This window comes from Pieris brassicae, chromosome 14 (genome assembly GCF_905147105.1).
Source record: "Pieris brassicae chromosome 14, ilPieBrab1.1, whole genome shotgun sequence".
Taxonomy (NCBI): domain Eukaryota; kingdom Metazoa; phylum Arthropoda; class Insecta; order Lepidoptera; family Pieridae; genus Pieris; species Pieris brassicae.
In genome coordinates, this window is record NC_059678.1 from 4,678,563 (window position 1) to 4,689,876 (window position 11,314).

The window sequence follows — 11,314 nt, forward strand, 5'->3', positions numbered from 1 at the left end:
TTTCATCCTTGTCTCACACCTAGAAAGTTCGGTCTAGAATATTCCTTCATCAAAGGGGTATAACTAGGCCTGAAAACGCCTGAAAACGGGTCTCCTGAAAACTGCACCACTCGACTACACATGTTCTGAAACTGACTGAAAAAATGTTTCAGCTTCCTGAAAACTAGGGTAACATTATGGAAATTACAATTTTCTAATATGTGATTGACCCTCTCCTGAAACGGTCAGAAATCATATTTCAGTTTGCTGAAAAGTTCTCTAACTAGTGGAAAAATCTAGAAACATTGCAGTCGACCCGTCTTCGTAACAATGTCTTCTGTTGTTTACGTCTATGAATATTGACATTATGCATCAAATATAGCGATTACTTTTTTGATATCATTAACTTGCAATAGGCCTTTGAAATAAATGAGTTGTCTTTGACTTGTTTTGGAACTGTCAAATTGGTCTGCGACAGATGAAAAACTTTTTCGTGAAAACTCTTTCGTTTCAGACAAATGCTCCTATGCCGTGTAACATTGGGGCGGGGCTTTCAGCTGGCAACTGCCATGAAGATGGCTCATGCTCCGCCTGGTCATCATAGCGTTGCCGGCCGTCCCACTACCGGGGGTCTGTGCTACCCCGAGTACGTGGTTTATAGAGGGGAACAGGTGAGTGTTCCTTCTGGTTCTCATGGGTAACTTCTGTGTATCACGAAATATTGTTTGTAAACAAGACCTAGGTTTGATAGGTTATATATAGGTTATTGCTCCACAAAAATACTTTCGACATATATTGACGAATCGTAGTAATTACAACCCGTTGGATATGGAAACGAAGTAATTGGTTGAATTCAATATAGATTTTTACGATAACGAACGAACATCAAAGAAATACATATTAAATGCTTTTAATTTTACATTTAATGCCAGTTCTTGAAGGGAGTAGAACGGAAGATAAGAACTGGCAATAATCTCTCCGCCACTCCTTTTAAACGACTTTTTGTTGGTTTTACACAACGCTTGTAAGGAGCTGCAACCATTACACCATGTTCCACGTGACATCTTAAGTAATAAAATAATAATTCACAAAAATAGACTGTTACAGTACGAAGCCAATACGATAATGTCCAATAATATATAATAATAAATACATAAGACACACAATATCGCTGTGAAATCTCTGCGGACGTATAAAGATGTCTAAAGTCGGAAACAGCATTCAGTAACCAACTTCTTCAACGGAGTTCTATACAACAGACTCTGGCCTTCACTGAGGCCTCACAAAGAAATTGAGTTCTTGGAGAACACTAGGGTTGCTCTTTTCAGTAGATAATCAATGCTTGTGATGACTGGTCGTGCTTGAATTCGTGTATGCGGTGATTAGGTATTTTCGACTATGTATTTGCGTGTTGTTCCCACGTGAATCACACGTGAAGTTCGTGTTCCTATTTAACCATGCCTTGCTGATAGAGGATCTTTGACAATCAGAGACAAAGCTTTGTTTTCAATTTATTATTTATTACTTAAGATGTCATGTGGAACATGGTGGAATGGTTGCAGCTTCTTACAAACGTTGTGTAAAACAAAAAAAACTTGGCGATAAAAAGAGTGGCGGAGAGTTTATTGCCAGTTCTTCTCTTCCGTTCTACGACCTTGATTTGAGAACTGGCAGTTAATGTAAAATTAGAAGCATTTAATGTATATTTCTTTTTTTGATGTTCATAAGTGTACATTGTGTTACCTATATGAATAAATGATTTTTGACTTTGAATCCAAAAATAACAACGCTCAGTCTTCTCGAAGTTCGTCCCCCAATGTTTTGTGATGAACTTTTCATAATGATGTTTTTTTTTTCAGGCGTATCCCGAATACCTTATAACGTATCAAATCGTCTGCGAAGAGGAGCCACAAGGAGACGTATAGGTGACAGTTTGACGTTAACTGTCAGTATTGTAGCTAATGACATGTGTCAGTTCCTCTAATTTTGCCAGTGCAAAGCCGATTAGCATAATTTGGTGGTGAATTGTTCGTTATGCATTTTGCAACGCAAAAACAAAGTGTCACGAGTCGAGCGATGTCATTTTGACAGACATGTCAGATGTCATCATTTAAATCCTAAGCGTTGTATAGTTCTTTAAATGTGAGACAATGTCAAATTTTACGAATAAAATGCAACTTAGATGTCGATAGCACTTTCATTTGAATATTGAAGGATGTCTTGCATTAGAGTCTATCAATTGTCAGTATTATTATGACATACGACGGGGATGGACGAATGGGAATTATATGGCAACGCGATTTTCTTAAAAGTATTACGAGACAAGCTATGTCATTTAAATCCTACGCTTTATGTAATTATGTAAATGTCAATTTTTACCAATAAAATCCAACTTAAATGTCAATCACACTTTCATTTGAATATTGGAAGATGTCTTGTATTAAAGTCTGTCAATTGTTATTCTGATGACACGTCAATTTAAAAATTCTGATTGCATTTGACAATGTCAGTATTCTAATTACATCTTATGACATTCAAATGAAGGAAATTTTGAGGTTTTGGAAGAGATTCCTTATCTCTTCCAAAACCTTCCTTCCTTTATAAACGTCTAGTTAAAAAACAATCAGGCGTACGTGCGGTAAGTTTGCACTGCATTGCCGTCAATTAAATTTGACGTTTCATGTCAATTTCACATATTGACATGTCAGAATGTGTTTTGTTAATAGTTGGGAATTATACGTTCGGTAGGTACGTATGCGGTGCATTGCCGTCGAATAAAATTGACGTTTCATTTTAATTTTACATTATGACATATGTCAGAATGTGCCGTGTCAACAGTTGGGAATTAATTTCGATCATTGGTATATATGGCTCTGGTTCGAATCCCGCTGATTTCCTTTTCTCGTTATAGTTAAAAGCCACCTTTATAATAGGTTCACAGTTTTGTGAATTTAGACTTTACATAAATTTCGAAACGGACCCAGAACTGTGTCTGAAGCGAGTGTTGAAACTTGTAAATATTTTGAAAGCCAATTAAATGGTTGTTGTACTGTTCGTTAAATATAGGAATCGTGTTCAATTGAAACTACATTTGTAGATTTTCTCGTATCTAAGACGTTTTTGTTCGGTATCTTGAGTATAGGGTATTTATAGCCCGAGACAAAATATCCATAGTTTTGATTTACATAAATCCAGTGACGTTACAACCATGAACTTTTAATGGTGAAATCTAACTTTTAATGGTTGCCTTTTGACAAAAATACATTTTAAAAGAATAGTGGGTAGAAGCACTCACTGCCAGGCTCGCAAATGCGTTGCCGGCTTAAGTGACGGTAGGCTCATGATCCTAAGTTCGGGTATACTTCAGCTGGAATTTGCGGCTTAAGGTCGATAAATAAGTTTTTAAAATACACACCAAGAAATGTTAGTGTCAAACAGAGCCGGCGTGTGTCAGTTTTGACTGATCTACTTATTGACAGAAATCTGACGCCCAGACCGACAGTTTGTATCGTCACTGGTATAACCTTCAACGTCCACTTCAACGTTCTTCAACCTATAACGTTCAAGTATTATAACTATAGGGGTCAGTATTCTAATGACATAATGTCAATATCAATTGAATGGAAGGGAATTGTTTGTTATGTATTTAGCAACGCGATGTCTTTAAAAGTATTAATAGATGAGCGATGTATGTTTGACATAAATGTCGAATGTCATTTAAATACTATGCTAGACATGAAAATGTCAAATTACACCAAAAAAATTCAATCTAAATGTCAATGGGGGTTGGGGAGGTCTTTGATTTTTATATTTGGTGATTACGTCAACAGTAATTATTTACTTTTTTTAACGTTATCATTTTTAATGCATTTTCGAGGATTCCTACCAACAATTAATAACGAACTTTTGAGAGCTTTGCTTACTTTTGCTGACAAGGGGGGGGGGGGGGGGGGGGATAAATTGCAGTATTAACTTGAACGGTCCCTAATGTAAAAAACATCTATAATTTTTGATCACACTGATGTGTTAAGGCCCATTAGTACAAGCAATGCATGACAAATGATTTAAAAAAAAAAATATTTTATCGTTAATCGTTTTGCGATTTCTTCCCTAATCCCTATATACTCTATACTGCGTTCTAAACTTACTTAAGCCCTGTAATATTAAAAATACGAATCGTTGTTGCTACGGGTCGTTTTACGGTCGTAGCATAATTTACGACCTATCAAATTCATAAATATCGCTCGAACCGTTCTGGAAGTGTTTTACACAATATTTTATATTTACGACTCGTGGCTTCTAATTTTGATATCAAATCAAATGTTATCTTGTTAATTGTATTTTTACGTATAACGTATACGTTGTACGTATGGTCGTCGATTTTAGCTCTCGAACTTTTAGAGATATACTAAGAGAGGTGGAGAAATTGAAAGAATTACGAAGTCGAAGTCAAAATTTAAAACCTTTGGGGGATGCAGAGTACAGACGCTGGATTATGTTCGTTCGTTAAGCAGCTCATGTCTGAACGACGTGGTCAGCAACGAAGCATCTAGAGCGGCCTATCTTTTTCCACAGGTTTCTGTCCGGACGAGTATGCATTCGTGTTTCAAGCGTAAATCTCTTAGTATTGTTATAATGTAATAATTTTGTCCCAAAATTTAGACTAAGCAGGCATTCTAAGCCTTGCTTATTCAATTTAAGCTGTTAAGATTGTTATTTATACTTATTATTATCGGGTCAAATAAGTGTGGTATAGAAGTGTGAAGATGTGTCTCAATGGCGCGTGTGTAGCGGTCTTTGATATTGTAAATATGTCGAATTAATTGTATTAAAGTGAATTTTTACAAATGTGTTTTTATTTAATTTACATTACGAGATATATATATGAAATCAAGATGCTGTGGTCGAGTGAAGAAAATTATTATCTATATTGTAGAGTAGAGCAGTATTAGCTTAGTGGCTTAAGCGACTCATCCCCGAGGTCATAAGTTCGATTCCCGGACCACTGGACCCGGATATTATGTATAACGGTGAAGGAAAACATCGTGAGGAAACTGGCTCGTCTTAAACTCAAAAAGGCGACGGCGTGACAGGCACAGCTGACCACCTACTTGACTATTACAAAAATCTGAGGCCCAGGCCTAAAAAGGTTGCGCCAATGATTTATTTTTAATATTGTAAAGGTCTAGTTTCTGAGAGAGTAATCTCTGGACCTACTAAATGATATATCAAAAGTAAAAGTCAAAAAATATTTACTTATTTAAGTAACACAATGTACACTTATCAACGTCAAAACAAGGAAATATACATTAAATGCTTCTAATTTACTGCCAGTTCTCAAATCAAGGGCGTAGAACGGAAGAGAAGAACTGGCAATAAACTCTCCGCCAGACTTTAATCGCCAAGTTTTTTTTGTTTACACAACGTTTGTAAGCAGCTGCAACCATTACACCATGTTCCACATGACATCTTAAGTAATAAATAAAATTAATTAAAAACAAAGATTTGTCTGAGATTGTCAAAGATCCTGTATTAGCAGGAGACATGGTGAATTAAGCACGCACTTACATTCTCGTGGGAACGACACGCAAATATATAGTCGAATACACGAATTCAAGTACGACAGTCACCAAAAGTAGTTCACGAGTATGATGCATGGTCATCCATCGGCCCTCTCGCCATATTTTAGGGAGACAACCCGACGCATGGACACCGCCACAAGCAATGACATTTAAGCGAGCATGCCGATCCTGTAAATGTAAACTTAGCTACATAAGAAAATTTACTTTACCAAAAGTGGATTACTACACGTTAGTGATTGTTATAAGCTTAAATTGAAATTAAATTTAGTTAAAACGATCAAACGTTTCTTTCCCACGCTAAACGATGAGATATCTTATTGAGTTCTCGATAAAAGTAGTATGAGGCCTTTATTCACCAACATTATTGCTAAGTTTTCTATTAGGTATATAAAAACACTGTTCATTATAATCTGAAAAAGTTTACGGTAAGGTCTAAGTCTTTAATTTAGTACTATATATGTAAAAATCTACATAAAACATTTCGATTTATAACTGTTGTTTACGCATCTACTCATTTTGATCCTGCTTTGAACTGGTAATGTAGCCTTGTACCCTATCTGGCTGAGTATTAGTTTCTGTTAATTAAAATACTAAGTTCGGTTTCATCCTCCGTCGCTAATACATTTCACTTGCCCTGAGAATAGTTGTTAAAGCAAAATCTACATTGTTCAGTGAAGAAAAGAAATGCTATTATTACTACGATTTAAAATGGCGGATAAAACTAAATCAGTTCACATAAACTTTTCCAACAAAACATCAAACTACCTGCCAGTTTATATTGATAACGTCAAAGTGCCGTTCCAAAATTCAGCTAAGTACCTAGGTATCACGCTAGACACCAAACTCCGATGGAAGGTCCATGTTAAAAAGAAACGCGAAGAGTTGGATCTCCGTTACTCTAAATTGTACTGGTTGCTCGGAAAGCATTCCACGTTATCAGTACAAAATAAATTATTGATCTACAAACAAGTCCTGACACCTGTATGGACTTATGATTGCCAGCTGTGGGGCTGTACCAGTAATAGTAATATCCAAGTAATCCAACGATTCCAAAACAAAATGCTCAGGGGAATAGTCAATGCTCCCTGGTACATTCGAAATTACGACCTCCATCGGGACCTTAATGTAGAGGACGTCACCACATTAATAAAAAAGACTGCTGGAGCACACGAACATAGGCTCCACCATCACGTGAATGTCGAGGCTATTCAACTCCTTGACACCACTGACCTAGTGAGAAGATTGAAAAGGATAAAACCATTTGAGCTAGTGAACTAGTGTTAGTGAACTTTATTATTAAGTGCTAATCAGTGAATGAAAACAAAAATATATTGAACACAAGAACAGAGTGTCTTGCCTTTAATAGAGGCTATAAGTAGCGTTATTGGACACTTACTTGTGATAAGAATCCTTTTTAGTAAATTAGGTTAGACTTAAATTACTTATTAGTCTTAAGTTAGGCTAGATCGTAATGTTCCATGATATCGTAGTAAAGATACATGTATATAAAAAAAAATTACTACGATACTAAGTAATTACAAATATAGTGTACACTTCATGTAACGTCCATCGTTTTAAGCGTCGAAATCAATTGGCTTTTGTTGGTTTAGTTTGTCTTCCATACTATGATACTGTATATAGCATTACACCCACTCTCAATAACGACAACAATTCAGTTATAAAGTACTTTTTAAGTTGCAAAAATTAGTAAAAACTGCAGCTATGTACGTCCTTTTGTCGCTTTATTATCCTCGACTGTCGGCCTCATGCATACGAACTTTCTAAGAAATTCGTTGTTTTGTTAACAAATTGGGATAACTTGCACTGGTAGACTGTTGTTGACCATGACTAATAATTGGAGTCATGCGTCATCTATACGTTTTTCACGACAACTGTCTTTAACGCCATAAAATGTACAGCCTCTTCAGTGTCGTTTTATAGCGTTGACACTGTATATAGTATATCAAATGATAGCTATTTTTCATGCCTATTTGACCAATATTAATATTATTGTTATATATTTATTGAAAAAAAAAACTAAATATACATTACATAACAATCACACAGATGATTAAATATTTGCAAGCAAGGTGCCTTTGTATCGTAGGCGAGTATTAGGACCATAGCTTTGACACCAATTGTCAATAGCTTAACTTTGACATTATGTTAATGTTCCTACTATAAGACATTGTTAAAATTGTTATGACATTTGTAAGCCTGTTTAAATGGCTGATTGTGCGGATATTTGTAGTTGATCGATCTAATTGTACCACTATCTTGGCAAATAAACGATTATTATTACAGTAATTCATCTTATTAAACTGACGAGCAGAGCCTTTTACGATTGTTTCACTGTTTAAACATAATTACGGACGACACTTTACGACGGCAATTTCGACGAATGTCCAGAACGTGATAATGAATCCACTCTTGGCGGCAATATTACATATATATTAACGGTCTTTATTTAGTTTTAAACTGTCGCATTTAATGATTATTTGGTAGAATTACAAACGAAACTAAAACTCTCTTTATGGTTATTGCGTTGTATTTCAGGAAAGCAAAGGCAAACTAGTATGACTTACATTGTGCCGAATTTATATCATAGAACAAAGACATCCTTGTGATTTTTGTTTTGCAAAAATTCTGAAAATTTTACAGTAGCATCACCCAAGGAAGTCAAAAAGGAGGAAACATTTAAACAGTCGTAATAGTGTTTTACGACTTTGTTCCCTGAGGCAATTTGTTATCTTATGTAATATTAATTAATTAAATTGTATCTTGAACATTTTTATTTTATAATTTCTTTAAAACCACTGGGACAATCCTAAAGAATGAAAGCTCCATTACGCATTATCAATTACACAATATGCCCTTGTACAATCATTATTACTTTATTGAGGTCACATTTAATGTTCAATATTCCTCGTATATCAATTGGTTTATTTTTATGATTAATAATATTTAAAGTAAGTTATGTAACCTTATATATATTAATTAATAATCATCGCACACTTGTAGCCAAAATGAGCCCTTTAGGTTTTCCCACACTCATAAATTGTAATATATGTTTCCGATAATATCCAATAAATCCACTACAGTTATATTCTTTACTAGCGGACCCGACAGACGTTGTCCTGTCTTAACTATGAATATTGATTTCGAATTGGTATAATTAACTAGAAATGCTTTATGATAACATTCTTTGTTTGTTTTTCTGATGCGTATATAAATAGTTTTGTTGGTATTCCGACATATAACTGGCCATGTGAAAAACATGGATTTCCAAGATTAATGCCACAAACAATTAGCGACTGTAATTATTTTATATGTATTGTATCAATATAATAACTCAGACTCATTTTTCTCTTTGACAATATTTGTAGCACGCATTCTGTCAATGTTATGTCAAACACCATAAGGTTACACGAAATAAGTTTGAATTGTAAACCCGCTACGCATTGAAAAAAAATTGCTATCGTAAAGAAAGTCAGGATTACTTTTTATGGTGGTGAAGTTTTCTTAAATTTTCTAATTATCCGCGCAATTTTCTTAATATTATTTTCTTTTATAAGAACCTTCTCTTGACAATAATAAACACGACAAAAGAAGAATTAACGTAATCGGTCCAGCCGTTCACACGTGATGCCATGTAAGGAATTGACACATGATGACGGTGTCACCACACTACAGCCATGACCAAGGGTCGAATTGGTTCGGGAATACTATAGTGGGCAGCTGGTTCCCTAAAGAGGTGGCGGTGGTGATGGTGGTGAGGCAAAAACGTTAGTTTTTCGGTGTCGTCACAGATACCCGTAATTGTTGGTGATTGTTGTGAACCACCAACTTAATTCGGCTATAAAATCAGAACCGAATACAGTCGCAAAAAATAACCTATTTCCGATTTAGATGGACTCTAATGAACGTAAACGTACGACAATGACGTGATGTTACTTTTTTTTTAATTTTCTTCTCACAGTATTCCAGTTCATTTATGTAAATTCTATTTATTTATGTAAGCAACGAAGTGTTAATAATGTTACGAAGACGGGTCGACTGAATGTTTCTAGATTTTTCCACTAGTTAGAGAACTTTTCAGCAGACTGTAATATGATTTCTGACCGTTTCAGGAGATGGTCAATCACATATTAGAAAATTGTAATTTCCATAATGTTACCCTAGTTTTCAGGAAGCTGAAACCTTTTTCAGTCGGTTTCAGAACATGTGTAGTAGAGTGGTGCAGTTTTCAGGAGACCCGTTTTCAGGCGTTTTCAGGCCTAGGTATACCCCTTTGATGAAGGAATATTCTAGACCGAACTTTCTAGGTGTGAGACAAGGATGAAATGATACGAGAGAGAGAGAGAAGATCAGAACTTTCTCGAAACTAGACTGAGCACTCTAGAACGCCGTACGACAAGGACGGAGCAACGTGCGAAAGAGACAAAGAGTGCGGACGTTCTAGAATTGCGCAATCGCTACTCAGTAGCAAGCCCGTCTAGAAAGTTCTCGAATATTGTTTAGAATTATTCCCAGGGATATATAAGCAAGCCGAAACGCGACTAGTCACCTTTAGTTTGGAATGCGATAACACGAGAGAAACACCGAAGCGATAAAGTGAATACAAGTGATAAAGTACTGTGTGAAGTGTGCATAAGTGAAGTAATTAGTGACTGTGTTTTTGTGTGTTATTAGTGCATCTCTGCAATTAATTTGTGCCCATAAATTCCTCATTGATTTATCAAGAAATAAACCCTTGAATAAATTTACGGCATTTTCTATCCGATCCCCTAGCTCGTAACAATAAATAAAGCGTCATAATATAAAATATATTTATATATTATCTACAACAGCCACATGAATACTTTTATATATCCTCCGCCTTATAACTAATTTTGTTTATCACATATTTACGTAGAATACATAACTCTGTATAATAATATATTTTATTACACTGTATACACATTCTATAACTTTTAGTAGCAGTTCCGTTTTTGCCACTTATCATATCTTTCAGGTGGGCTGAAAAGTACGTAACAACTTTTTTAAATGTAATTTGATTTCAGTATGGCCTTCGATACAACGATAGTGGTCATTCAATTCGATACCATTTTTATAGTACTATTTGTCTTCATCATAAGTTTCAGTTTCAGCGATAACCTCTGCATCATTGCAAATTGTCCTCAGCGAGCATTCTCTGGTCTGAGGACAGGAAAACGTCGCTAGAGGCAAGCCTACGTTGGAATAAATTCGTATTTATTATCCATTTTTTTTAACAAACAAAAGTTTCTTGATAATACAATATCTAACAAACTAATAACGATAGTTGTATAATGTATGCACGTGTCTTGAAGGCTAACTAAAAATCATGATAATTTAATAGTCTAGGAACTTTTCAGTCACTCCTTATGTCCAGCGGAATTTAGAAGTTTAACGACCAAAGTCCCGTAGCATTCTCACTTTTTGGAAGCTTTTAACCTGTAATGTTAACCTGGTCAGAGCTCTTTAACGATTCATTCGCTACGAAAAGTTTAACTTAAACCTTTTATACACTCATATAAATATGTATACAAACATATAAACTATTGGCTCGTGTTGGAGCGCATTAATTACAGATTGTTCTATCATTACTATCCGTAAATGTACCCAAACATAATTTGTCTTGGGGATGGGGAACAATAAATTAGAAACAAGACAGGAATGCAGTTAGTCTATCTACTTAGTTTGTGCTGGTGAGCAACCCATGTGTTGAAAGA

The 11,314-nt window shown here is 35.3% G+C and overlaps 1 protein-coding gene across 1 annotated transcript in view; it reads left to right on the forward strand.

The window, feature by feature from the left end:
- The window catches only part of LOC123717978 (poly [ADP-ribose] polymerase tankyrase), a 42,336-nt gene extending 40,170 nt beyond the window's left edge, over window positions 1–2,166 (forward strand). The window contains exons 23-24 of the mRNA XM_045674287.1: window positions 494–650; window positions 1,839–2,166. Of these exons, the coding sequence (XP_045530243.1) occupies window positions 494–650; window positions 1,839–1,904 (223 nt within the window). The 3' untranslated portion in view covers window positions 1,905–2,166. The remainder of the gene's footprint in view (window positions 1–493; window positions 651–1,838) is intronic.
- Window positions 2,167–11,314: the final 9,148 nt, after the last annotated feature.